General features: G+C 37.8%; 1 protein-coding gene across 1 annotated transcript in view; it reads left to right on the top strand.

Annotated features, from left to right (window-relative positions):
* Nucleotides 1-27,688, top strand: part of TNPO3 (transportin 3) — an 81,994-nt gene that overhangs the window by 11,342 nt on the left and 42,964 nt on the right. Inside the window, 3 exon segments of the mRNA XM_045792680.2 lie at nucleotides 17,287-17,487; nucleotides 18,464-18,537; nucleotides 19,803-19,959. Of these exon segments, the coding sequence (XP_045648636.2) occupies nucleotides 17,287-17,487; nucleotides 18,464-18,537; nucleotides 19,803-19,959 (432 nt within the window).

A 27,688-nucleotide genomic window follows, 5' to 3' on the forward strand; every position in this document is an offset into this window, starting at 1 on the left:
ACAAGTTATTTTGAAAAATACCATTTTTAGGTAGTAATGGTTATCTTTTAGGCCCCATAGTTATGTTTTTCTTAATATTCCTTCAGACCATTTTCTTTCCCTCCAAAGAGAATCATCAGCAAGTAACTCGTGACAGACCTGGCAGCTTGTCGTAAGTTTGGAAAATTCTCATAAAAGATTAGATACAAAGGCTTAAGATAGTTGACCAACTTAAAAAGTTACTTTCTCTGGGGGCGCCTGAGTGGCTCAGTCGTTAAGCGTTTGCCTTCGGCTCAGGGCGTGATCCCGGCGTTCTGGGATCGAGCCCCATGTCAGGCTCTCCCGCTGGGAGCCTGCTTCTTTCTCTCTCGCTCCCCCTGCTTGTGTTCCCTCTCTCGCTGGCTGTCTCTCTCTGTCAAATAAATAAATAAAATCTTTAAAAAAAAAAAAAAAAGTTACTTTCTCTGTTTCAGGTAAATTAGGCTTTTTTTTTTTTTTTTTAATCTGTCTCATGGGAATGATTTTTTCTTGATTTGGGAAATTCTGGTTTTCTAGCTCTTTACCACGTTGTTATAGGGTATATGTCTAAAGCTTTGTGTTCTTGGACTGATAGTTTTTGGGGGGTTTTGTTTTGTTCTTTTCACTCTCTTAGTCTCCTCCCCCAATGCACTGTAAATCTTTAAAAGTATTTAATAAATATATTACTTACTAATTGAAATGCTTAAAAAAGTACAGCAACCTGACACTTTTATGTTACTTTTCAAATTTCACTGAAATATTTGTATTTCCAGAACCTCATTTTCTATTTGCCAGAGCTCTTCTGTCCTCAGTGAAGTATTTTAAGTAATTCTGCTTAATTTGAGGAGTTTTTTGTAGGATTAACTAGCAGCCTTAATCCGCTTCCCATTCTTGGCAGCTAATGAATCCTTAGGCTCCTATCTGGGTGTGTGCTTGCATTGTTGACAGCCCGCCTGCTCAGTGATTTAGGTTGATTCGGCAGTTTTAGAACTGTTAGTGTAGAAGTGAATCTTGGAGCAACGGAGCACCATTAAAGAAAAGGAAAGGGCAAGTACTTTTAGGATCTGCTGTGAAGTACAATGAAAGACTTAGAGTAAGTTACTGAAAGGATTGCTGGGCCATAGCCTGCTTCATATTCATCACATAGTCATGGAAATATCTTTTGAAAAGACTGATATAAAGGTCTGTTCTGCTACTGCTTTGTGAAATGGAAGACTGGAATTAGATGCTTAAATGGAAAATGTTCTCTTGTTGCAGCCTCTTTGAAATGTGCTGCTGGTGGGAGCTGCAGCTTCCTCCTGCTGACTCTGAGCCCCAGGCTTCGGTTGAGATGGTCCTTTCAGAAATGTGGAGCTTAGTCCAAGCCTGGATTTCAGTGGGTAGCACCTGGCATCTGTGGCTAGAAAGTCCTATGAAGTGTAAGTGCTTTATTCTCTCCTTGTCAAGAATCCCATTTCCTCCCTTCCTTTTCTTCTTTCTGCAGCTTAGCAGAGGGGAAGTACAATGAGCAGTGTACTGTAGTGTCTAGGGTACCAGGATTTGGTTGCATTATCTTTATGATTCAGTGACCAAAATAAGATTACTTGTTTTTGGATGTCAACAATTCTTAAACCCTCCTAGAATTCAAAATAAAGTGATAAATTATGACCCCTTAATATATCATACTGGCCGTGTCATCCCAAGTAATTTATCATTGACAGTCTACTTTAGTAGCTGTGATATTTAAGTTTGCCAGGTTTCTTTAGAGATCACTCTTATATTTTATTCTTACTCTAAAAGACAAGTATTTGAAAAGAGAGGTGCATTTGACCAGTGGGTGAGGCAGCATCGAGATAAATAAGGATGGTTAAAATGAGAGGACAGCTCTTTCACTTTGGTTCTACCTGATACATTTGCATAAAGAGCAATTTGGGAGTTTTTCGACCAGTTTGTCAAAGAAGTATCCTAGGAAATTCATTAGCTGCCATCTCTATTTTAGTTTAGTTAAAAAACAAAAAAACCCTAGTTAACTATATAATGAGCATTAAAAGATACAAGTTTTATATGTGATTTAGTTGCTTGGAGTTAAGTACTTTTTTCCTATTTCAGAAATACTGGTAATATTTTAAAGTAAGCTCATTCCAGAAGATCCCCATTTTAGGGAGATTTTAAGGTTCTCTTCACTGAAATTTTTCTGAAAAGTCTAAATCTTCAGATTTTAGCTAGGAAATTATTGAGCTTCTTCTCACTGCTAAAACAAAATATATATTTAAAATAAAACAAAACCAAGGCTCCATCTGTGTAAGGCATGTGAAGTTCTACAAATGAGGATTCTGAATGAAAAATGTCTCATCCTCTCAGGGCCTTTGTTTTCTTTATCTGTAAAGACCTGATTTGCTTATTCTCTGTTGCCCTTTCTCTCTCTAACCATTTTGGATTCTGTTCTTAGAGCTGATTCCCAATCCCTAAGTATCTAGCTGTGTAGTAGAAGGATGGGCTTTTCATGACTGGAAAAGCAAAGAGGTGTTACAGACTTAGGAAATGATAGTATCTTGTGATTTTGCTTCATATTTAGTAATTTAAAATACACTTGTACTTCATAAGGCCAAAGGAGTTTGTGAGATGTAGAGATAGTTACAGTTGTTAGAAAAGATGAACAAAGGCCTAGGTAATTATAGTACAAAGTTCTGTGGTTGAGCTGTTAATAGAGCCAATGTAAAAAGATTCCCGCCTCCAATATTTTTTTCTTATCTCTGTGTTTCAGGAGTTTGAATATGATGTGTTTGGTGGTTATTTGTGTGGGGGAAAGGGGGCCAGGAATGTTCTCTCTTGCCCCAGTCTACCATAGTCTTAGTTCCAGTGCTGCCATTCTCAGTGGTGGGGCTTTCTCAGTGATCCTGGCCTCGCTCTCCTGTGGCATTCTTGCTTGGCCTTGCATCTGGTAGGTCTCGTGCAGGATTCCCTCGGTGTAAGGAGACTTCTGTTAGTCTGTAACAGCAATAGGTCTTAGCCTGTGTGGTGAGGGTGACAGGATTTGCTGCCCCCACACAGCTTGAGGCTTTTGTTCAGGAAGGGAGAGGAGCTGGTCAGCTTTTTGTGCCTTCTGTGCGGTTGAGGGTTCCTGTCCAGGATCCTACTACCAAAGGAGGTTTTCTCTGGTCTTTTGCCCTAGCTCCAGTCTTTGTCCTGAGTGTCTGGGGGAGGTCTGTGGAGAGGAGCCTGTAGGTGGTTGTGAAGTCCGCTTGTGTCTGGGAGTCCCAGGGGTTTTATATGTTCATGCTAGTCCATACTCAGCTTTTATCAATTTGTTCATAATTTTAGCAGAATTTTTATTACTTGGTTATGTGGTGCCCTGTGTCTTTTCCTCACTTGTTATGCCACAGATGAGCCAGTGCTTGCCTCCTGTCGCCTTAGAGGTCTGTCTTTAGATTTCAGTCTACTTGATTATGCTGGGACCTGAGCTTTCTGATGCATTTTAAGAAGTTATTTTGTAGTTTATTTGCTTTTGTTTATTGTTAACTCAAAAGCGGTGTTCATTCCGACTTGGTAGATCTTAGATATAGAACTCCTCTCAGGTATTTTTTAAAGATTTTATTTATTTATTGTCAGAGAGAGTGCACACACACACACACACACACACAAAAGCAGGGGGAGCGGCAGGCAGAGGGAGAAGCAGGTTCCCCGCCGAGCAAGGAGCCTGATGTGGAACTTGATCCCAGGATCCTGGGATCATGACCTGAGCCAAAGGCAGACACTTAACCAATTGAGCCACCCAGGCATCCCTCCTCTCAGATATTTTTATTCATGTTTTAAACCCCACAAGATGATATTACTATATATAGTCAGTGTCCATAAAGATTTACTCACATACTTAACTTTTCCATTACTCTTCATTTCTTCCTTTTTTCATGTTTCCATCCAGAATTATTTTCCTTTACCATGAAGAATACCCTTTAGTATTTTCTTCTTTTTGGGTATGTTGGTTATAAACTGTCTTCTTCTCTTTTATTATTATTTCTTAAATTTTTCATTCATGCATTCTTTTATTTATTTATTTATTTATTTATTTATTTATTTATTTATTTATTTATTTATTTATTTATGTTATTTAGTTAGTAAGTAAGTAAGCAAATCAAGCAAACAAGCAGGTAAGGAAGTAAGCACTAGACCCAATGTGTGGCTTGAACTCATGACCCCAAGATCAAGAATCAGATAGTCTACCAACTGAGTCAGCCAGGCACCCCTTTCTTTATGGTCTTAAAATGTCTTAATTTTGCTGCATTTTGGAAGGGTTGGTATAAAATAACCGATTGGTAGTTATTTTCTTTCAGTACGTTGAAGATACTGGTTCCCATTGTTAATGTTGACAAGCCAGCTATCAGTCTAATTGTTGTTCTTTTAAAGGTAATATGTTTTGAGTTGTTTTTTCTCTTTTCTCTGTCCTTTAGATTTTCCTCTTTGGCCCTTAAGAATTTTTTTTAAGAGTTATTATTTGGGAGAGAGAGCATGCACACATGTGTGCGTACAGCGGTGAGGGTGCAGAGAGAGTCTTAACCAGATTCCACACTGAGTGCGGAGCCCAACGCAGGACTTGATCTCATGACGCGGAGATCATGACCTGAGCTGAAACCAGGAGTTGGGAGATTTAACCGACTGCATTATGCAGGTGCCCCTCCTTTTTGGCTTTTTTTTTTTTTTTTTAAGATTTTATTTATTTATTTGACAGAGAGACAGCCAGCGAGAGAGGGAGCACAAGCAGGGGGAGTGGGAGAGGAAGAAGCAGGCTCCCAGTGGAGCAGGGAGCCTAATGCAGGGCTCGATCCCAGAACCCTGGGATCATGACCTGAATCAAAGGCAGACGCTTAACAACTGAGCCACCCAGGCACCCCTCCTTTTTGGCTTCTTAACGGTGTTGTTATGATGTGCCTAGGTCTGGTTTTTCTGTCCTTAGCGTTTGTAGAGCTTCTTAAGTCTTGGGTTGGTGTCTTTTACCACTTTGGAAATTTCTCAGCCATTATCTGTAGTGCTTCCGCCCAATTTTTTTCTTTTCCATCTAGGATTTCAATTATATGTATGTTAAAGTTTTTCAGTGTGTCCCACATGTCACTTGGATTCTTCCCATTCTTTCCCTTCTGTCTTTTTTGATTTTGTGCTTCGGTCTTATTTTCTTTTGATCTGTTTCTAGCATAGTAATCTTTTCTTCAATTGTATGATTTGCAGTTTTAACCCTTCCATTTGGTTCTTAATTTCGGTTACTATATTTTTCAGTTTTAGAATTTCCATTTGATTCTTTCTTATGGATTATATTTTTTAATAGATGTTCTCCAGTTTGTCTCCTAATCCCTTAAATATATTAATCAGCTACTTAATTTTTTCCCAACTGATTATTTTGAAAAGTTCATAACTTGAAAGAACTGTAGAGTGAGCACTGATATACCCTTCGCCTCAATTTGACAGTGTTTCATTTGCTTCTCTCTGTCTTTCTCTTTCTGTCCTTTTCTGACTGTATTTTTTTAACCTTTTGGAAGTAAATTGAAGACCTTATAATGCTATACCCCTAAACACTGACATATTTCTTGTAAGGACCGGGACATTTTTCTAAACTAAACTAAAACCATTGTTACTCCCTAGAAATTTAACTTTGACATAATGGTATTATCTAATATACGGCCTATATTCAGATTTTCCAGGAGCTTTTAACTTTTTTTGTTTTTCCTAATCCAGGATCCATTTAAGGGAAATGCATTGTTTGTAGTTGGTCTTCTTAATTTTTCAGGGTATTTTTGTTTTTCTTTTAAGATAGTGACATTAAAAAAAAAATCTAAGCCCATTTTTTTCTGTATTTAATATGCCCCAGTATTTGGATTTATCTCATCATTTTCTCATGATTTCATTCAGGTAAAACATTTTTTGGAGGAACACTACATGGTTGGTAATTCGTTTTCAGTGAAACACATCAGGAATAGTATAAAACTTTGTTTCATTATTGGTGATTTAGTTAAGTTTTTTCACTTCAGTTAAGACATCATAGTTGTGTTAGTCCTCATTCCATTATCTAGGTACATTATTTTCTGTTGTCTGTTTCTTTTCTCTTTGTTGTTGTTGTTATTTAGTCTTTTGTTTGATATTGGGTATATTGTTTATGAAAAATCGAAGGGATGATAAATGATGTTTTCCTCCTGACATGATTTCTTTTGCTTCTTGCAGGTCTTTATAACAGGACCAAATCCCTTTAAGGGATTGAGCAGATTTTAAACTGTGTTTCTTTCTTTCTTTTGGTGGTAAAATGTACGTAACATAGAATTTACCATTTTTAAAATTAATTAATTTTTAAAAGATTTTATTTATTTATTTGACAGAGAGAGTGAGAGAGCACAGCAGGGGAGAGGAGCAGAGGGAGAAGCAGGCTCCTGGATGAACAGGGAACCCCATGGGGGGGGGCTCGATTTCAGGACCCCGGGATCATGACCTGAGCCAAAGGCAGACACTTAACCGACTGAGCTACCCAGGCGCCCCAAAATTTACCGTTTTAAACTATTTTATCTTATTTATTTTTAAAGATTTATTTATTTGAGAGGGAGAGAGCATGTACATGTGGTCATGGGGAGGGGCTTAGGGAGAGGGGGAGAGAAACTTTAGCAGACTCCTTGCTGAGCTTAGAGCCCAGTGTGGGGCTCGATCCCAGGACCTTGAGATGACCTGAGCTGAAACCAAGAATTGGTTGCTCAACCAACTGCACCACCCAGGGGCCCCCATTTTAACAACTTTAAAGTGTGCATTTAGCGGCACTAAATACATTCACATTCATGTACCACCATCACCACAGTCCTCCAGAACTTTTCATCTTCAACTGAAACTCTGTACCCGTCAAACAGTAACTCTCCCCATTTTCCTCACTTCAATTCCAGTGCCTGGCAATCAAAATTCTAACTTTGTTTTCTATGAATTTGACTACTCTTGGTACTTCATATTAGTGAAATCATACAGTATTTGTCCTTTTGTGTCTGGTTTATTTCACTTAGTGTAATGTTCTCAAGGTTCATCCGTGTTATAGCATGTAATGGTACTTCCTTCTTAAGGCTGAATAATAATCATTGTATGTATGTACCACATTTTGTTTATCCATTCTTCTTTCAGTTAGCATTTGAGTTGTTTTCAGCTTTTGGCTGTTTTGAAATATGCTGCTGTGAACATTGGTGTATAAATATCTGAGTTCCTGGGGCGCCCGGGTGGCTCAGTCGTTAAGCGTCTGCCTTCGGCTCAGGGCGTGATCCCAGCGTTATGGGATCGAGCCCCACATCAGGCTCCTCTGCTATGAGCCTGCTTCTTCCTCTCCCACTCCCCCTGCTTGTGTTCCCTCTCTTGCTGGCTGTCTCTCTCTGTCAAATAAATAAATAAAATCTTAAAAAAAAATAAATATCTGAGTTCCTACTTTGGGTATATACTCAGAAGCAGGATTGCTGCATCACACGGTAATTTTATTTTTAATTTTTTGAGGAACCGCCATGCTGTTTTCCATAGTGACTGTATGATTTTCAATTCTCGTCAGCAATGCAGTTTTCCAGTTTCTCTACATCCTCAACAGTATTTTGTGTTTTCTTGATAGTAGCTATCCTAATGAGAGTGAAGTGCTGTCTCATTGTGGTTTTGTTTCACATTTCCCTAATGATTATTGATGTTGAGCATATTTTTGTGTGTTTATTGGCCATTTGTATATCTTTTGGGAGAAATGTCTGTTCAGGCCTTTGCCCATTTTTTGGTTGGGTTGTTTGAGGGTTTTTTTGTTGTTGAGTTATAGGAGTTCTTTAAACATTTTGGGTATGAATCCATTATCAGATTTATCATTTGCAAATACTTTTCCCATTCTGTGGGTGGCCTTTTTATACTTCTCAAGTCTTTGGTGATAAGTAGAAGTTTTGAATTTTGATACAGCCCAGTTTATCTATTTTTACCTTTGTTCCACATTCTTTTGATGCAAGAATCATTGCCAAATCTAATATTCATGAAGCTTTTCCCTTAATGTTTTCTTCTTCTAAGAGTTTTATAGTTTTAGATCTTACATTTAGTTTGTGATCCTTCTGGGGTTAATTTTTGTGTATGATGTAAAATAAGGGTTCTGTTGTCCTTGTTGAAAATCATTTGACTGTGTATGCAAGGATTTATTTCTGGATTCTCTTTTCAATTCTGTTGGTCTTGTGTCTGTCTTAATGCCAGTACCTCACTTTTTTTATTGTGGCAAAAAACACATAACATGAATTTATCCTCTCAGCAGTTTCTAAGGGAACAGTACAATATTGTCAACCACGTGTACATTGTTGTGTAAGAGATCCCTTGAACTCTCTCCCCCCATTCTACATAACTGAAATTCTACACCTGCTGAAAAACATCCCGCCATACCCTCATCCCAGCCCTGAGTTTGACTACTTTAGATACTTCATATAAGTGAAATAATGCAGTATTTGCCTTTTTGTGACTGACTTCATTTACCATGATGTCCTCAAAAAAAAAAAAAAAAAAAAGGCAAAACAAAACATAATGTCCTCAAGGTTTACCCGTGTCTTAGTATGTAATGGTACTTCCTTATTTTTTAGGACTGAGTAATATTCCATTGCCATGTATACATATGAGTTTTCAACTTTTGGCTATTTTTGTGAATAATGCTGCAGTGTATGTGGGTATGTAAATACCTTTTCAAGATTCTGTTTTCAGTTCTTTTGGATATATACCCAGAAGTGGAATGCTGGATCGTATGGTAATTCTTGTTTTTAATTTTTTTGAGGAACTTCCATACTGTTTACCATAGTGGCTGTACTGTTTTATAGCAGTGCACAAGAGTTCCAACATCTCCACATTCTTTCCAACACTTACTTTCTGTTTTTTTTCCTTTTGATAGTGGCCATTTAACAAGTGTAAAGTGATATCTGACTGTGGTTTTGATTTTACATTTCCCTGATGACTAGTGATGTTGAGCATCTGTTTTGTATGCTTGTTGGCCATTTTTATATCCTTGTTCAAGAAATACCTTTTTAAATCCTTTGTCCATTTTAAAATTGGGCTACTTGGTTTTTTGTTTTGACTTGTAGGAGTTCTTTATATATTCCAGATATTAATCCCTTATCAGAAATATGCTTTGCAAATAGTCTCTCCCATTCCATAGGTTGCTTTTCCACTCTGTTGATTATTTCTTTTGCTGTGTGAAAGTTCCAAAGTTTGATATTGTCCCTTTTGTCTATTTTTGCTTTTGTTTCCTGTGCTTTTAGTGTCACATCCATGAATTCACCATCAAATTCAGTGTCATGATCCCTCCCCCCCATGTTTTCTTTTGAGAGTTATAGTTTTCAGGTCTTACATTTAGGTCTTCATGTGTTTTGAGTTAATTTTGTACATAGGTCCCCCTTTCTTTTGTATGTGAATATCTAGTTTTCCCAACACTGTTTGAAGAGATTCTTCTATCCCCATTGTGTAGTTTTGGCACCCTTGTCGAGTATCATTTCGCTATATTTGTGAGGGTTTATGTCTAGGCTCTCTTTTTGTTCCATTGGTCCATATATCTGTCTTTATGCCAGTACCATACTGTTTCGATTATTCTGGTTTTGTAGTAAATTTTGAAATTGGGAAATGTGAGACCTCCAACTTTGTTCTTTTTAAAGATTGTTTTGGCTATTTGGGGGTTCTTGAGATTCCATATGGATTTTCTTTTTTATTTCTTTTTCTTTATTTTGTTTTATTTTATTATAAAATATGTTCATTATAAAGTATGTTCAGTTATGTTCATTTTATATTATTTTATTTTGAGTAGTGAAACACGGGTCTTGAACTCATGACCCTGATATCAAGTCCTGAGCTGAGATCAAGAGTCAGATGCTTAACTGACTGAGCCACCCAGGTGCCCCTCCATATGGATTTTCTTTTCTTTTTTTTCAAGATTTATTTATTTTTTTGGAGAGCGAGAATGGGGGGGGGGGTAGAGGCAGAGGGGGAGAGAGAATTTCAAGCAGACTCCCTGCCGAGCGGGGAGCCTGACATAGAGGTCGATCTCACGACCCCGAGACTACCACCCACGCCAAATCAAGAGTCGGACGCCCAGCTGACAAAGCCACCTGGGTGCCCCCCTCCATATGCATTTTCTGATGGACTTTTTTGTTTCTGAAAGAAACATTATTGGGATTTTGATAGGGTTTGCATTGAATCTGTAGATCACTTTGGATAGTATTGACAACAATAGTAAGTCTTCCAGTCCTTTAACACAGGATATTTTCCCATTTATTGATGTCATCTTTAACTTCTTTCAGAATGTTTTGTAGTTCTTTTTAAAGATTTTATTTATTTATTTGAGAGAGACAGATAGCCACAGAGATAGCAAAAAAGAGCACAACCAGGGAGGAGAGGGTGAAGCAGGCTTCCCACTGAGCAGGGAGCCTGATGTGGAGCTTGATCCCAGGATCACAACCTGAGCCGAAGGTAGAGGCTTAACTGTCTTAGCCACCCAGGTGCCCCGTGTTGTGTAGTTTTCAGTATACAAGTCTTTTTGCCTCTTTTATTCCTGAGTATTCTGTTCTTTTTTGATGCTGTTGTAAATGCAATTGCTTTCTTAATTTCCTTTTCAAATTGTTCATTATTGATGTATAAAAACTAATTTTGGGGTGTTGATTTTGTATTTTGCAACTTTCCTGAATTCATCTATTAGTTCTAACGGGTTTTTTGGAAGTCTTTAGGGTTTTCTACATATAAGATCATGTCATATGTGAATAACCATCATTTTACCCCTTCCTGTCCAATTTGAATACCTTTTATTTCTTTTTCTTGGTTAATTGCTTTGGCTGGAACTTCCAATAAGAACTTCCAATGCTGTGTTGAATTTAAGTGGCAAAAGTGGGCATCCTTGTCTTGTGCCTGCTCTTAGAGTTTTGAGAAGCTGTCAGTGACATTGAATAAGGTGCTCATTGTGGGTTTTTCATGTATAGTCTTTTTTTATGTTGAGATAGTTTTCTTCTTTTCCTAGTTTGTTGAGTGTCTTTGTCATGAAAGGGTGTTACATTTTGTCAAATGCTTTTCCTGCATCAGTTGAGATGTTTGTCTTTTTTCCCCTTCATTCTTTTAATGTGTGGTATATTACATTAAAAAAATTTTTTTTTGTTGAACCACCCATGCATTCCATGAGTAAATCTCACTTGGTCATGGTGTATAATCCTTTAGTGTACTGTTGAATTTGGTTTGCTCACATGTTGTTGAGGGTTTTTTTTTTTTCATCAATATGTTAAAGGGATGTTGGTCTGTAGTTTTCTTGTAATATTTTTGGCTTTGGTATCAGTAGTACTGGTTTCATAGAATAAATTAGGAAGCATTTTCTCCTCTTCTTCAGTTTTTTGGAACAGTGAGAAAAGTTGGTCTTTAAATGTTTGGTAGAAAACACTGGTAAAGCCATCTGGTCCTGGGTTTTTCTTTATTGGGAGGTTTTGATTCAATATTTTTACTAGTTAAAGCAGTAGAGTCTATTTACATTTTCTATTTCTTCTTGATTCAGTCTTGGTATAGTGTATGTTTCTGGCAGTTTGTCCATTTCATCTAGAGTATCCAGTTTGTTGGTATACTGTTGTTTGTAGTATTTCTTATAATCTTTTTTTTTAATTTCTGTAAAATTGATAATAAGTCCCCACTTTCATTTCTTTTTTCTTAGTTAATATAGCTAAAGGTTTGGCAAAAAAAATTTTTTTTTTAATCTTTTCAAAGAATCAAGTCTTTGGGGCGCCTGGGTGGCTCAGTCATTAAGCGTGCACCTTCGGCTCAGGGCGTGATCCCAGCATTCTGGGATCGAGCCCCACATCAGGCTCCTCTGCTGGGAGCCTGCTTCTTCCTCTCCCACTCCCCCTGCTTGTGTTCCCTCTCTTGCTGGCTGTCTCTATCTCTGTCAAATAAATAAATAAAATCTTTAAAAAAAAAAAGAGAGAGAATCAAATATTTGTTTTTCTGTTCTCTATTTTATTTATCTTTGCTCCAGTTTTTATTGTTTTCTTCCTTATGCTAGCTTTCAGTTTAGTTTGTTCTTTTTCTGCTTCCTTAAGGCATAAAGTTAGGTTGTTGATCTGAGATTTTTTTTTTTAACGTAAATGTGTATGGCTATGCATTTCCCTCTAAATGCTGCTTTTGCTGCATCTCATAAACTTTGGTTTATTGTGTTTCCATTTTTGTTTATGTTAAGATATTTTCAGTTTCCCTTGTTTTATTGTTTGTTTTAAGAATGTGTTACTTTTGGGGCACCTGGCTGTCTCAGTCAGAAGAGTATGTGACTCTTGATCTTTGGTTTGTGAGTTTGAGCCCTACATTGGGTGTAGAGATTACTTTTTTAAAAATCTAAAATAAAAAATAAATCTTTGCATCCCCACCCTCAAGTTTAACAGTCCAGAAGGAAATGGGCTTTTGTTTTGACTTTTGGTCTGTCTTTCCTTTTTGAGATCTCTAATTTTATTTTTATTTTTTAAAGATTTCTTTATTTATTTTGGGGGGTGTGCACATAGTGGGAGAGAGTGAGGGAGAAGCTGACTCCCTGCTGAGCAGGGAGCCCGATTTCAGGGCTCAATCCCAGGACCCTGGGATTGTGACCTGAGCTGAAGGCACATGCTTAACCAACTGAGCCACCCAGGTGCGCCCCTAGATCTCTACTTTTAAAGAGGTAGAAACATTTAAATCAGAAATATAGATAACCTGGAATTATACAATTGGAATTTTTGCTAGTTTCTGCTATTCAGATTAAAGCACAACTTGGCATGGTGCAGTCAGGAACTTTTTCACCAGAGTCCTGACCTGGCAGGTTGACAGATTTCACGTGGGAGAAAGACATTATGCTAGTTCAGTTTTAACAAGCAGTATTGGAGTTTTTTGTTGTTCTGTTCTTCTTTTTTGTTTTTTAAACACAGATTTGGAAAATGGGATGGAACAAATGTATAACTTGGTTAATTACTGTATGTGGGTGTCCTTATCGCTACCACCCAAATCAAGAAATAGAACTTTTCTGGCCATTCCCGAAGTCTTCCTTGCTCTGTTTGACATAACTGCTTCCCTCTCCCTAAAAGTAACCACTGTCCTTTCATAGTAATCCTTTGTGTTTCTTTATAGTTTTTAGTCTTGTTGTTTTTAAAAATACGCCTTTTGATTGTCTTTTAATCTGTAGGTTCTCTCTCTATAGATTAACTGTTGAGGAATCTGGGTCATATGACCTATTGAGTTATTATTCTACATTGAGGATTTTGCCGATTACATAGTTATGATGCAGCTCTAGTCTCTGTATTTCCTGCAAATTGCCAGCTGGATCCAGATGTTTGATGAGACACAAGTTTGATCCTCTTGTCATTGTGGTATCCTGTTCTTTTGTCAGGATGCACATAATATTTGGTTGCTTGGGGTTTTTTTTGTTTTGTTTTTTGTTTTTTATTTTTTTTTAAAGATTTTATTTTATTTTATTTTATTTATTTGACAGAGACAGCCAGCGAGAGAGGGAACACAAGCAGGGGGAGTGGGAGAGGGAGAAGCGGGCTCCTAGTGGAGGAGTCTGATGTGGGGCTCGATCCCAGAATGCTGGGATCACGCCCTGAGCCGAAGGCAGACGCTTAATGACTGCGCCACCCAAGCGCCCCCGGTTGGTTGTTCTTAAGATCTACTGTGAAACAAATTACCTTAAAACTTAGTGACTTAAAACAAAAATTGTTTCGGGGGCTCCTAGCTGGCTCAGCCAGTAGAGCATGCGACTCTTGATCTCAGGGTTGTGAGTTCAAGCCCCACATTGGGTGTGGAGCCTACTTAAAAAAATTAAAAAACAAAAACAAAAATCATTTCATTGTATCTCACAGTTTTGTAGGTCACAGATTCGAGCAGGGCTCTGTGGATGATAATATTCTGCTCCATGAAGTTTCGTGGATGGGCTGGCCTGGAGGTTCTAAGATGGCTTCATTTACATGCCTGACACTCTGATAGAAATGGCTGGAAGTCTGGACTTAGCTGTGCTCCTCTTGCTCTCCCTGTAGTCTTAGGTCTCTTTACATTGTCTCTCCAGTAGAGAAATCTGAGTTCTTTTTTTTTTTTTTTTATAATGATTTTTTATTATATTATGTTAGTCACCATACAGTACATCCCGGGTTTCCGATATAAGGCTCGATGATTCATTAGTTGTGTATAACACCCAGTGCACCATGCAATACGTGCCCTCCTTACTACCCATCACCGGCCTATCCCATTCCCCCACCCACCTCCCCTCTGTGGCCCTCAGTTTGTTTCTCATAGTCCGTAGTCTCTCATGTTTCATTCCCCCTTCTGATTACCCCCCCTTTCTTTATCCCTTTCTTCCCCTACTGATCATCCTAGTTCTTATGTTCCATAGATGAGAGAAATCATATGATAGTTGTCTTTCTCTGCTTGAGAGAAATCTGAGTTCTTACACAGTAATTGTCCAAGAATTTGTGGACATGTATTAGACCAATAAATATTTTGGGGAATCACTTTGATAAATCCTGTTTTTTTTTTAAGTTCACCTGCTAATTTTATCCCCTATCCATGAATATTGCCTGTAGCAATTATTACTGTGGTGTTGAAATAGTAATTGTCTATTTTTCTCATTTCTTCTTACCTTTATTAACTAAGCATTCTTCTGTAAAAATGATTTCGTATATTTTACAAAAAACTTCTCTGCAGTTAGTTATTTGTTCATTGTTCACAGTATGGACTCATGGGCATTTGCTTTATTTTTTAGTTTATAATCCAATACTATCATAATTCATTTTCTTACACTAGGTTTTTTATCTTTGGCCATTGAGCTCTTTTGGGTTGGCTTCTATGTCCTTTGTACTTTAGACTTGTTTGTTTGTTTTAGATTCAGCAATTGTTTAATGTTATCATGCCCAATTTATTTAGATGGATATACAGTATCTCTGTGTTTTTCTTATAAACTAGTTTTGTTTTGTTTTTAAGATTTTATTTATTTGACAGAGAGAGAGACAGCCAGCAAGAGAGGGAACACAAGTAGGGAGAGTGGGAGAGGAAGAAGCAGGCTCCCAGCAGAGCAGGGAGCATGATGGGAGGCTCAATCCCGAGACCCTGGGATCACGCCCTGAGCCGAAGGCTTAATGACTGAGCCACCCAGGTGCCCTGATAAACTAGTTTTTTAAATGTTTTGGGCCTGCTTTTCTTATAGAGATGTTACTCCGTTCATTATTTTCTTTCCCCCTCTATAGCTATATATGCCATTTGGCCTCAATTGCTTATTTTTTTGTGTGTGAAATTAGTCTTTCTGAACTTTAGGAGGCATGGCTGAGGGGAGTATTTTCATCTTAAAAGAACTTCCTTTTCTGTTGTTTTCTGATACTATTTACAAATGTGGTTTGATTTCTCTAAGATTTCCTACTTTCGTTACCTTCTCCTTTGCTTCCTTTGTCTCTGTTTTACTTATCCTGTATAATTTTGATTCTGTAAACAGGATTCTGTCCTCAGTTTGGAGTCCTGTCCTTCCATTTCAAGAATTTATAGAAGCTAGGCTGTACCATCTCCTTAGATTTTATGTAGGCCTCTTCCACTCAACCTTTTCTACTCACCTCCTTTCAGATCAGACAAAACCTCTTCTATTTTCAGTCCTCAAATTGTCTCTCTGTTCTTTCCATTGAATACTTTTGGGCTCTTCTGGTGTTCCTCTGCCCTTACATCCATTAGATATTCTGTTGTTTTCCTCTGCTTCTGCTTTTACTGAAGCTGAAACTACACAGGTCTTACAGATGTCACTGGTTTGTCCCCAACCACTTAAATTTTGGGGTTCTTAGACATAATTAGATAATACCTGGTTTTGTTGTAAATGCCCATAGTGCTTTAGTTTTGCTCGTTAACTGCTATGTTTTTATGAGGGCATTTATGGAGTTTCCAAGGTTTCATAGAATCTTTTTGCTATTATTTTTTTTAAAATAACAGTTTGAGAGGCGCCTGGCTGGCTCAGTTGGTAGAGCATGCGACCTGTGATCTCAGGGTCCTAAGTTCAAGCCCCACGTTGGGTATAGAGCTTACTTTAAAAAAAACAACCACCAAAAAACTAGATTATAAAATACCAGTTTGAGCAAAATATATTTTGATGGCATATTAAACTACAGATGTGCTTGAGTTACTGGTTGGATACTAAATAGCTAAAAACTTAAGTGGCTGGAAGATTTTTTGTGTGACAATGTTTTATGCTTATTTTCCACCATCTTACTAGATTGAAAGCTAAGTTTTATGTTAATAAACCTCTAATGAACTTCAGGGTCTCTATTTTCAGTTTACTTTGGGAAATTGTACAGGCCATTTATTCTACCTGTTTCTCTTTGGAAAGATCTTGAAGAATCATTATGTATTACTTGTGAAGTGCTCTAGCTTCATAAGAAATTGACTAGGTGAATCTGTGTCATCTCCTTCCACAGTTGCTTCTGCTTCTAAATTGAGATTGAAAAAATGTTTTCAGTTCATTATTACCAACCTGTTTTAGCCTTCTCCCAAGAAGACGCAGTTTGGTAGCATTGGATTAAAATTAATCGGTTGTTAATTAGTTGCTGTGTACTGCACAACTTTGTTCCCAAAGTTATCTTTCAAAATAGAACTCTGTGACTGTGACTAGTCTATTAGACTAGTCTAATAACTGTGACTGTGACTAGCTGTTAGAAACCAAATCCTATGCTTTCATTCCATTATTATTCCCATAGATGCGTTTATTTTCTCCTGTGAAAATGATTTTAGTGTTGTGTATATATAGTACTTTGCCAAACATAAATATGTTAGAAAATAATAGAAGTATGTGAAATATTCATTTGGAGTGAGGTGGTTTTTCTGCTAAACGGAACTAAAGATTGAAATGTAGGCCCACTGAGACCTATTTATAGATGGTTCTCAGATTCAATTCTCAAAGTGAACGAAAGCTTATTTATTTTAAGTGGAAGAGAAACATCCAACCTATAGATAGAGTCGGAAGTTATACAGTGACATTTTAGTTTTAGTAGGAGCTTTTGGGGCTTTTTTCTTCATATTCTCCCCCCTACACAACTAATGGTTCTAATCAGCAAGATTAGATCTATTGATCTGATTGATAACTCTCATGCCTTCCTAGAATGAGTCGGAAGGATTTAGGTAATATGTTGAACAGGGCCTATAAATACATAGTTTGAGGTATTGCCTGAATTAGTGGGTAATTTAGCTTGTCAGGTTTTTATTATAGTTTGATCTACATACGTCTTTATGTGTATTGAGGTGTAACATTAAAATTACTTAGTACAATGGTATTTAAGAAATTTTTGTCTGGTCTGCTTTCAGGTTCATGCATGGGAGATTTCAGACCAATTGTTACAGATCCGACAGGATGTGGAATCATGCTACTTTGCTGCACAGACCATGAAAATGAAGATTCAGACCTCATTTTATGAGCTCCCCACAGACTCTCATGCCTCTTTACGGGACTCATTACTAACCCATATCCAGAACTTGAAAGACTTGTCACCTGTCATTGTAACGCAGGTAAATCCTGTGCTTCTCATTAGGGAAATTTGTAAGGCCATTTGGATTTATCAAATTAATTTTGATTAACATTGCTAGGCCATGTGAAGTAATGTTAACAACTTTATTACAGACTTACTGCTGTATTTCTTAAGTGTAAATGTAAATCTTCTGTGTTAATATTAGAGTTCATTTGATTTCAAACCAATTTAAATACCAGAAGTCGGGGGGCATGCGTATAGGTTTTCACAGGCAGGCATGTGTGGCCCCCCTGCCCTATTAAAATTGCAGATGATAAAAATACTGTATACTGTACTGTTCTGGGCCAGAGGTCTGCCTACTTGCCTTAAAAAAAGATCGTTTCTGGACCAAATTGGCTAGTAAAAGTCTCATGAATGAAATAGTGAAGCATCTGGCCCTTCCCCCTTAGACTGGTAAATACATTAGAAAGGAAAACTGGAAGCTTCAGTGAATACATACTCACGTATGTTCTCTGCCTGGCGTAGAAGTGCCCTTGAAGATAGATGAAGGAGTCTTTTGCATAAGGCTTCAAGATGAGAAATGGAAAGAGAAGGGAAATGGCATTCCAGTACTTAATGAGTGTGTCAAAGGGCTGACTTTGTCAGTAGCTTTGGCCTTTTGGCAAAGTATAATTTATCTGTCCATGAAGTTCTATGGTATTGCCAAATAAAAGTAAGTATAGATATATTCTGAGGAAAATCTATAGTCTGTTCTTTCTGATTTCTTTTTGTTATTGTTTTGTTTTGTTTTTCATTTTTAGAGGTTGAGTTTTAAATCCTAGCAATTTGTAGCTAGCCCAGAAGAGTTTACATTATATATGTAGCTGTGAAGGTGAGAAGAGGTAGGAGGGCTGTCCGTCTTTGTTGTCATATTGTTTGGAAAAAGTTCAGTTTCTTTGCTCTCCAATTAATATTGATAGTAACCCTATTTCTGTTCATCTATTCTATTCATTTATTTCATCTCTCTTCTTATTCAGCTGGCTTTAGCAATAGCAGACCTTGCCCTACAGATGCCTTCCTGGAAGGGATGTGTACAAACATTGGTGGAAAAGTAAGTAACTTATATTAACTATATTCTAGCATTTGGAATTACTATTAACCTACAAGGAGAAATTTGTTAGCATTAGCTAGACATTTGGAATATTTTCCCCAAACTCTTAACAAGTAATTATTTATTATTAACTTTTGTTAAATTAAAAGAGAATCATTTAAAATTTAAATATTATAGAAGTGTGTCGTGTGGGACATAAAAGGCCCTCATAATTTATACACACATGTCCCTTGAATTAACTGCAGCAAAGTCTTTCATTGTCCTGTGGATCACTCCCACTAACTGACATGTCAGCAGTTCTACAAAAACATTGTCAGAATGTTTAAGATTATATTAAAAGTCATTATGAATTAAAGTTCTTACTAATTGGGGTTTGTTTCATACCTGTCAAAGGGACAGTATGATTTTTAGATACACGGAGCCTGCTACTTTGAATAAAAGCATTTCCTCATGGTCTTGGCTAGATAATCTTAATACTTGCTTGAATTTTGACATTTGGTTAGGGTATTAATTTGAACAAAGTGGATGTCCTTTTTACCTCCAACTACATTGTGTCATTAAAGCCTTTATTTGGATAGTTTATTTTTTTTAAGAAAATTTCATTAAGAAAATTAACACATGTTCCTTGAAAAAAAATTCCAATAATGTGGAAGCTTTCAAAGTAAAAACCTTTCTCTCTCCCTATTTCTGTATTTCATAAGTAACCACTATTAATGGTTGACTATATAGCCCTCCAGACTTTAAGCATTTTAAAATAAATAAGTGCATGTATATTTTAATATACCTGTGTATTTGTTCACTCGTATGTAATATATTTCATACTTTTTTTTTTTTTTTACTTAATACCTTGTGGACATCTTGTCATGTTAGAACACAGATATTTCATTCATTATAATGGCTATGTATGTTCCATTGTATAATCGTCTGTAACCTTTTTAATCCTAATTATGGTGGACCTTTATATTTTCCCAATATTTTTGCTATTATAAAAAAAGTATTGCAGTGCATATTTTTGTATACTTTGCATGTGTATGTGAGATTTTTTGAGAGAGAAATTTCTGGAAGTGGAGTTGATGAGTCGAAGATGATGCAAGTTGAAATTTTGATTTCCAGATACCTTTCCAAAAAAATTTACCTGTTTTTTTCCTCCACTTTAACAGTAGTGAGAATGCTACTTTTGTTGGTATAGAAGCCTGTTGTTATCTTATGTGATTGTGTATTTTCTTACTCTAAACAACTTCGATCTCTCCCCTTTCCTTTTCCAGATATAGCAATGATGTAACTTCTCTGCCTTTTCTACTGGAGATCCTTACCGTGTTACCTGAAGAAGTACATAGTCGTTCCTTACGAATCGGGGCTAACCGGCGCACAGAAATTATAGAAGATTTGGCCTTCTACTCTAGTACAGTGGTGTCTCTATTGGTGAGTAAGTGTGAAATACTAAGTTGCTCTGTAGGGGCAAAAAGCCATGGTGGTTATTTTCTAATTCAGTTACATTATTGTGAAATACAGATTTCTTTGCAAAAATTGGCAATGATAATACTGTGGCATTTATAGAACACTTTACACTTTAAATACTTTCAGATTCAGAAACTATACTTTTTGAGTTTTTGAGTAATGCTGTGAAGGTGATGTCATTTCTATTTTATGAATGAGATATAGAGGCTTTAGACTATACACAACTGCTAATTCAGAATTTGAACTCAGCCTTTTGATTACATATCCCTTGCTTTTCTACTACTTCATGCTAGAAACTGTTGGCTCTTGACAAACGACCATGCTGATGTATAAATTTACTTAAGGAAAGGATCCTCTTTTAAGGATCAGTTGAGATTTTGATAGGGAGATGGTTCAGGACTTAACTGACCTTTGAGCAATATCACAATTATAGATTAGGTAATACTGCACCATCTTTTTAAAATGAGTTATATGTGATTAGGTCCTTTTTGACTAGGTAGACATTTTAATGCTGTAGACCAGTGATGGTAGATTTATGGTCTATGAGCTAGTCATCTATTTTTGTAAATAGAGTTTTACTGGAACATAGTCATGCCCATTCAGTTACATATTGTGTACGTCTGTAATTCTTTTTTTTTTTAGATTTTATTTATTTATTAGACAGAGATAGAGACAGCCAGTGAGAGAGGGAACACAAGCAGGGGGAGTGGGAGAGGAAGAAGCAGGCTCATAGCGGAGGAGCCTGACGTGGGGCTCGATCCCATAACGCCGGGATCACGCCCTGAGCCGAAGGCAGACGCTTAACCGCTGTGCCACCCAGGCGCCCCACGTCTGTAATTCTGAGCTGAAGTGGTAGAGTTGAGTAATTTTCACGGAGACCACATATAGTCTATAAAATCTGAAGTATTTACTCTTTGGCCCTTTAAAGAAAATATTGCTTGTTCTTGAACTTGATGCTATTAAATTATCTAGCCCACATCTCATTTTTAGGTCTTTAGAGTCCAGGTCTATTTTTTCAATAATGTGCTTATGGATTATTTTTCAGGGATTTGTTTCAGTACTTTTGCAACATCATAGAACTTTTTATTTGAAAAAGAAATTTTTTACTTAAAGTTGTGTTCAGATCAGTGTTGGAAATTCACTGGAAACGTATTCTTTTACGTGTATTTTTCAAATACCATTTATTTTAAAGAAATAGTATTATTGAGAATTAGAAAATACAGACAGATTACATTCAAACTATCTGGAGATCACACTGTTAAACCTTTAGTACATATCCTCTATGAACGTATGACAAATTTTTAAAACACAAATGAAATTATATTTTAACCTATCCTCCTGCAGTCTACTTTTTCAGTTATCCAGCTTCATCTTTCCATTTCAGTAAATTTTTATATCCATCTAATAAATACCCAGGCCATCTTCACATTTCCCAGGTTCATCCTAAAATATCCTTTACAGCATTTTTCCAAATCAGTCTCCAGTCTAGAACCGTGCCTTGTATCAGTTTATTACGATTCCTAACCACAGTCCCCCTTCCCCTTCTTTTCAAAACAACACTGATTTGTTTGAGTTGAGATTGGACCAGTTATTTTATAGACTTATCTTGCGTTTTGGATTTTCTGGTTGCCTTGTCTTTGTTTCATTTAGTTTGTTTTTCTATTCTCCGTACTTTCTTTAACTGGAAGTTGTATCTAAAACAGCCCTTCTCAGTAGGGGTTCCTCTAGAGAATTAAGTCTTAATGCCCTAAGGCATCTGTTGTATAGAACAGATTCTCTTCTACGCATTAATAATGGTATGAATATACTATCCTTAGGATAATGGAGAAAGCAGTCACCCAAATCATTTTCTGTAAGACTTAATTCTTTCCAGAGCCCTGGTTGAGAAAGAAAGCCTTGATGATTGATTTTAAAAGGTTAAAGATCTTTAAATTTTTATATTTTTATTTTTAAGGCGGGGGGCAGTGGGGGAGAGAGAATCTTAAGCAGGCTCCATGCCTAGTGCAAAACCTGACACAAGACTTGATCTCACAACCCTGAGATTATGACCTGAGCCGAAATCAAGAGTCGGACACTTTATCGACTGAGCCACCCCGATGCCCCAAAAGGGTAAACATTTTTGACTGGAATACATCATAGATACTTCATGTGGCACGTTCCATTAGTGATGTTAGGGTTGACTAGATTAGGATGATGACAGTCTGATTCTTCCATTTATAAAGTTTGTTTTCCTCCTTGTAATGCAATTTGTATGATGGTAGTTCGTAAAATAACAAATGTTCAATTCCATATCAGTCTTTGCCTAAAGATTTTAAATTCTAGTTGGTAATCATTGTCTTAATAATTTCATTGTGGTTCGCAAAATAATATTTTAATAATTCTCTCATTCTTTCTGTGTATATATTAGTTGGCATTCTTATGAGTATTCTGGCATTCTCCTACTAGAAAGGCACTATAAATCTTAAATTCTTTTTTAATTTCCTGTTTGCAAAATAAGGTTTTGTTTTAAACCTGCCTCAAGTGTTACCAGTTTTTTCTGACATTCTCTTTATGGAGTGTAATGACTCATGGATTTTCAATGATTCAAGGTCTCAACTAAAATCATTCTTTTGATGCTTAAAATATTATAACTTTGGCCACTGGAGCATTTCTCTCCTTCCTAACACAAAAAGATGACTAATACTCACCTTGTTACCTCCTTGTCCCAGATCTAGAATCCTTGGTTCTTTTTAGTATCAGTCTGGGTCTAGTCAGAAGAGAGAAACCACATAGTAGTATGTGGGAATGTTTAATATAGAGAATGATTAATTCTAACAGGAGGTTACAGTGATGAGGGATTGTCTAGTAAGAAGTAAAGAGAGCTCTGAAGAACATAGGCATAAAACAGAAACAAGGAACAGACATTAACCCCTAGGCTAAGATAGAGTTTCCAAGGAAGGAGGAGTTCACCCCCTCCCAGGGCTGAGATCCAGACCCTGTTGGAGAAGGCACAGTATTGTGGAGAAGTCATTTTTGGCACTCCATGCTGCTGAAAATTAGTCTTTTTGAATTTGCTGGAAATCTGCCTTCTAGGAACCCCAAGAAGGCTGTTCAGGGAAGGTGTCTCTGCCACAAAACCACCTTGGTATGGGAATCCTGGAGGAAGCTGCTGGCCACTATGTACTGCAGGCACTGGAGAAGCTGAGCACATTGAATCTGGTGCTGGAGAAGTTGTACATTCCTTAGGAGCCAGAAGCACTTTGCTATAAATGCATTGGAGAGGGTGGGGAAAATGCTGGGGAAACTGGTGGCCAGTGCACTGCAAGAGGCAGGCACCAGAGGAAATAGGAGTCTGGGGCTGGAGGAGCTGCACATTCTGTAGAGGGCTACCAAGTGAGCACACTAGCTCCGGGAAGCAGAATCCTTTTCCTCTTGTTTTTCTCTAGTGGCCTTCTGACAAAAAGTCAGTGCTGCCTGGCACAGGAAGAAGTATTTAAAGGGCCCAGATCCATTTTTACAGAGTAGTCTAAAAGGGTGAATTTGGTGCTGAGAGGCAATACATCGATAACCAGCCATAGTCTTCCCATTTGACTGACTTAGCTTTCTGTTTGGTTAACTCTTTTACATACATTTAAACTCGTGTGCAGGGGTGCCTGGGTGGCTCAGTTGGTTAAGTGTCTGCCTTCGGCTCAGGTCATGATCTCAGAGTCCTGGGATCGAGCCCCACGTTGGGCTCCCTGCTCAGTGGGGAGTCATCTTCTCCCTCTCCTTTTGCCCCTCTCCCCTGTTTGTGTGCACTCTCTCTCTCTCGTGCTCTCTCAAATAAATAAAAATCTTTAAAAAAAAATGTGCAATGGCATAACAAGCAAATGGGAAATATGTAAAGCTACTACAGCCCTCATATATGTATTGGTCACAAGAGTTCTGTAATTGATATGTATGGCTTTCTTGCACAACTCATTTCATCTTTCCCCTTCTGCTATAGACTGAATATTTGTATGTGTGTCTCCCCTCTCCCCCCACCAAAATTTGTGTTGCTATAGACTGAATATTTGCATGTGTGCCCCCCCCAAATTTATATATTTATATGTTGAAACCTAGTGCCTAATGTGGTAGTGTTAGGAGGTGGGGCCTTTGGAAGGTGATTAGGTCATGAGTATGGGACCCTCATGAATGGGATTACTGCGCTTATAAAAGAGACCCCAGAAAGCTCCCTTCCCTCTTATGTCATGTATAAACATAGAAAAAAGATCCTTGGTTATGAAACAGGAAGCCAGTCCTCACCAGACACTGGATCTGGGGGTACCTTGGTCTTGAACTTCCCAGCCTCTAAATCTGTGAAAAATAAATTTCTGGTGTTTATAAGCCACCCATCCTATTGTATTCTGTTACAGCAGCCTGAATGGACTAAGACACCTGCCTTGGTTAGAACCTCAGCTGGTTGGGGTCCTTTACTCTGTGAAGTGACCCAAACCCTCATTCCCAAAGAGTCTGAGCCCTCAATAATCCTGTCTTTTTTGATTGTTGCTTCTGTTGAGCCTGGCAGTACTAAGAAGCTCTCTAGAAAATTCTCTGGGTTCCAGACTGAGAACTCCTTGCTTCGATTGTGTAGGAGGAACTCAGTTTTTCCTTGGTTATTGGGATCAGGCAGTCCAGCCTATAGATTAACACCCTCTTCTCTTTTTTCCTATTGATTCAGGGGCATAAGAAGCCCAAATTGTCTAGGTGGTTGACTTATCTTCCAGTTTACTGGAATCATGTCTGTATTTCCTGGTAGGAGCATTCCTTCTTGGGGACCAAAATCTCCAACAGAGGTCAAAGTTGCTTATTACTGTACTTCCCTTACTCTGATATGAGTTCCTTGATTAGATAGGATGCCATGATGGTTGGGTATGGCATTCTGTGAGTCAGTGATTGATACAGTGCTGACAGAAGCACTGCAAGCAGGGAAGGCAAATCCATATCCAGCATGTAAGTCTCTCTCTTCCTGTGAGTCTTGTCCTTCCAGACAAATCTCTGCTTCCTTTGTGGTAGAAGTTCAGTGTAATCGATCAACCTGGTCTCTGTGGTAGATGGTGCCATTTTAGGGACTCAGTGTTGGTCTCTGCTATTGGCAGATTTGACACTCATCAGTAGTTTTAACTTACTTAGTGGAAATCCATGTTAGTCCTACTGTAGCCTCTATCCCAGCTACTGTGGCCACTTTCTTTATGAGCCTATTGAGCAAGGTGGCTGGGAAAAGAGGCTGACATAGAGTTTCTCATTTTGTCCATCTGTAATTGAAAGATTCCTCTGTAGTGGATGCCTTTTGGTGGGTATTCGCACAGGATAGAAATTTCTCCACCGTCTGTGTCTATTTGTATACCAGTCATACATACTTCTGCCTCAGGCTTCCTTGTCACCAACCTTTTGATCATGCTTCTTCCAAATCCCTGGTCATCCAGATCATTGAAAATTGTCAATAAATAAGTATAGATCCATATTTTTTGTCATCTCCCTCTCCATACGTGGTGGACAACCAATTATATTGCTTGAAGTTCTGCCTGGTAGGATTTTCCTTCAACCACTGTCTTTTCACTACAACCACTGTCCTTCACTGTCCCTCACTACCCTGTATGGGTCTGTAATTCTGCAGCTGTCCACCTTCAGGTGGTACCAGCATGTTGTGCACATCATTCTGTAATCTGGGCTTGAGATTTCTTCTTTAGTTATCTAGGTTGTGAGGAACATCCCGGAGGCAGCAGGCAGTAGGTATGGACTGAGGGAGATGAGTCAACGCAAGAAGAGTTGGTGTCAAAGGAATCTGACCTACCTGGTCATGCACCTTACTTACACCTTTTTGAACTCCGTGTCTTGTATTCCATTTCTGTTTGATGACAGGTTGCTGTTACATGCCCACGTTTAGGTAGTTCAGACAATACTCAGTTCATGATGAGAAGCTCAGGCCACATGATCACCTGATGTCCTATGGATAGATGTTCAGTTTCTACCAAGGTTCAGTAGCAAGCCAGAAGCTGTTTCCCAAAAGAATAATCACCTGCAGAAGAAGGTATAGATTTGCTCCCAAGTCCTAGATATTTGCACTGTGATTTTCCTGGGTACTTCCAGAGGTGCCATATACTCATTAAATCCAGAATCTCTAGGAAGTACACTAATGTGAGTGGAATTAGCTAAAGTTAGTGGTATATTCCAGCCTCACTTGGTCTAATACCCTTAGAATCACTCCCACGTATGTTCCCCAGTTTTCTTCAGATACATGTTAGTAAAGTAATACAGTTTTCTCAATAAGTTATTTCCTCTATATAAGTATATACCTGTCCCCCCACCACCCCACCGCCCGCCGGAACATGCTAAGATTTGACCATACTTATGGGTAGCACAGGCAATGGTTGTGGTAGGTCTTGAAGAGAATGGGGATCCCCTATGAAAGCACCTGTCTCAGATGAGGTTATTACAGGGCTTTCAAATGAAGAAGGCTATTCTCAGACACTGAAAGGCATACTACATCTGCTGGTAAGGGAGACTCAGTAATTTGGGAGTTCAAGATTATCTGTTTCATTAAGGTCCAACCAGATGTCTCTTTTCCAAGTTTCAGAATTCCATGTTATACAATTTCTTAACTTTCACATGAGAAATGTGGTGAGATTGTGAATTCGGCTGTTGTTTATAATTCAGCAAGCCACACAAATTATGTGTATGAATGTCAGCCCTGGAACTACACAAAGAGCCTCATTTAGAGTGGTTGTGGAAGCTTTGGTTCTCAGACTATGACTTGAATTGAGTTAAGGGATCTGAGCTTGTTATTTTCTTTTTGTAAGGGCTCAAGTGAATCCAAAAGAATCCAGACAACACTGCGGTCCTCATAAGCATCGTTACTGACACAGTGGTCAAGTGCAGCAGCCACTTGGACTCCCAAGGCATATGCTTGACTTAACACTTCCTCATAGTTGACAACAGGCAATAGCTTGATTTGTTGTAATGAAATCTGAAAAATTTGTCCCTGTGGTACTTAATAAGGTCTGTAGTTCTGTCATGTAGCTTGTCATGTTACAGAACCCAGAAAATGAAGTAGTCCAGAATTGCCAGGGAAAATAGGCTGCCTATAATACCAGGTACCAAAGGCCTCTTAAACCTTTTTCATTGTTTCCCCCACATTCTCTTATTCATTCTGTTCTATCCCATTTTGTCAGTATTACACTTTTGTGGTCTATTCAAACGGAGCCATTCCTAATCATTGTGTTGAACTTTTAAAAGTCTTAAATATTACTCTTCTTGCCCTTATAGTTGAACTGAGCCTGTCCTCTGATATATTTTTCTCCCTTCATTTATTCTTCATTTTGTTAATCCAAGATCAGTTCTCATTTACCTCTGCTGTATTTTTACTGGTGAACTCTTCTGGCATTTATGTTTCAGTTTTGAGGCCTTGCTCTAAGAGACAGTTCTTAATAATACAGTTCTTAGAGAGGAACCCAGAGTTAACTTTGTCATAGCTCTGAAGCTTTATGGTGTGTGTTTTATTTAATTAGCAGAATTTTTTCTCTTCAAAGCAGCTAAATTTAGATGTAGGCTCTTTCCAAAATTCTGTTCTTAAGTTTGAGTCAGAAGTTAGAACGTACAGTCAAGTCCTTCCATTGGTAAACATGTCTTAGTAAATTGAAATGTCATTCAGGAAGTATAAAGGCCAAACAATTGTGTAATGATTTTACATCTAGAA

The sequence above is a fragment of the Ursus americanus genome, chromosome 3 (assembly GCF_024610735.1).
Source record: "Ursus americanus isolate L20-20 chromosome 3, mUrsAme1.1.p, whole genome shotgun sequence".
Taxonomy (NCBI): domain Eukaryota; kingdom Metazoa; phylum Chordata; class Mammalia; order Carnivora; family Ursidae; genus Ursus; species Ursus americanus.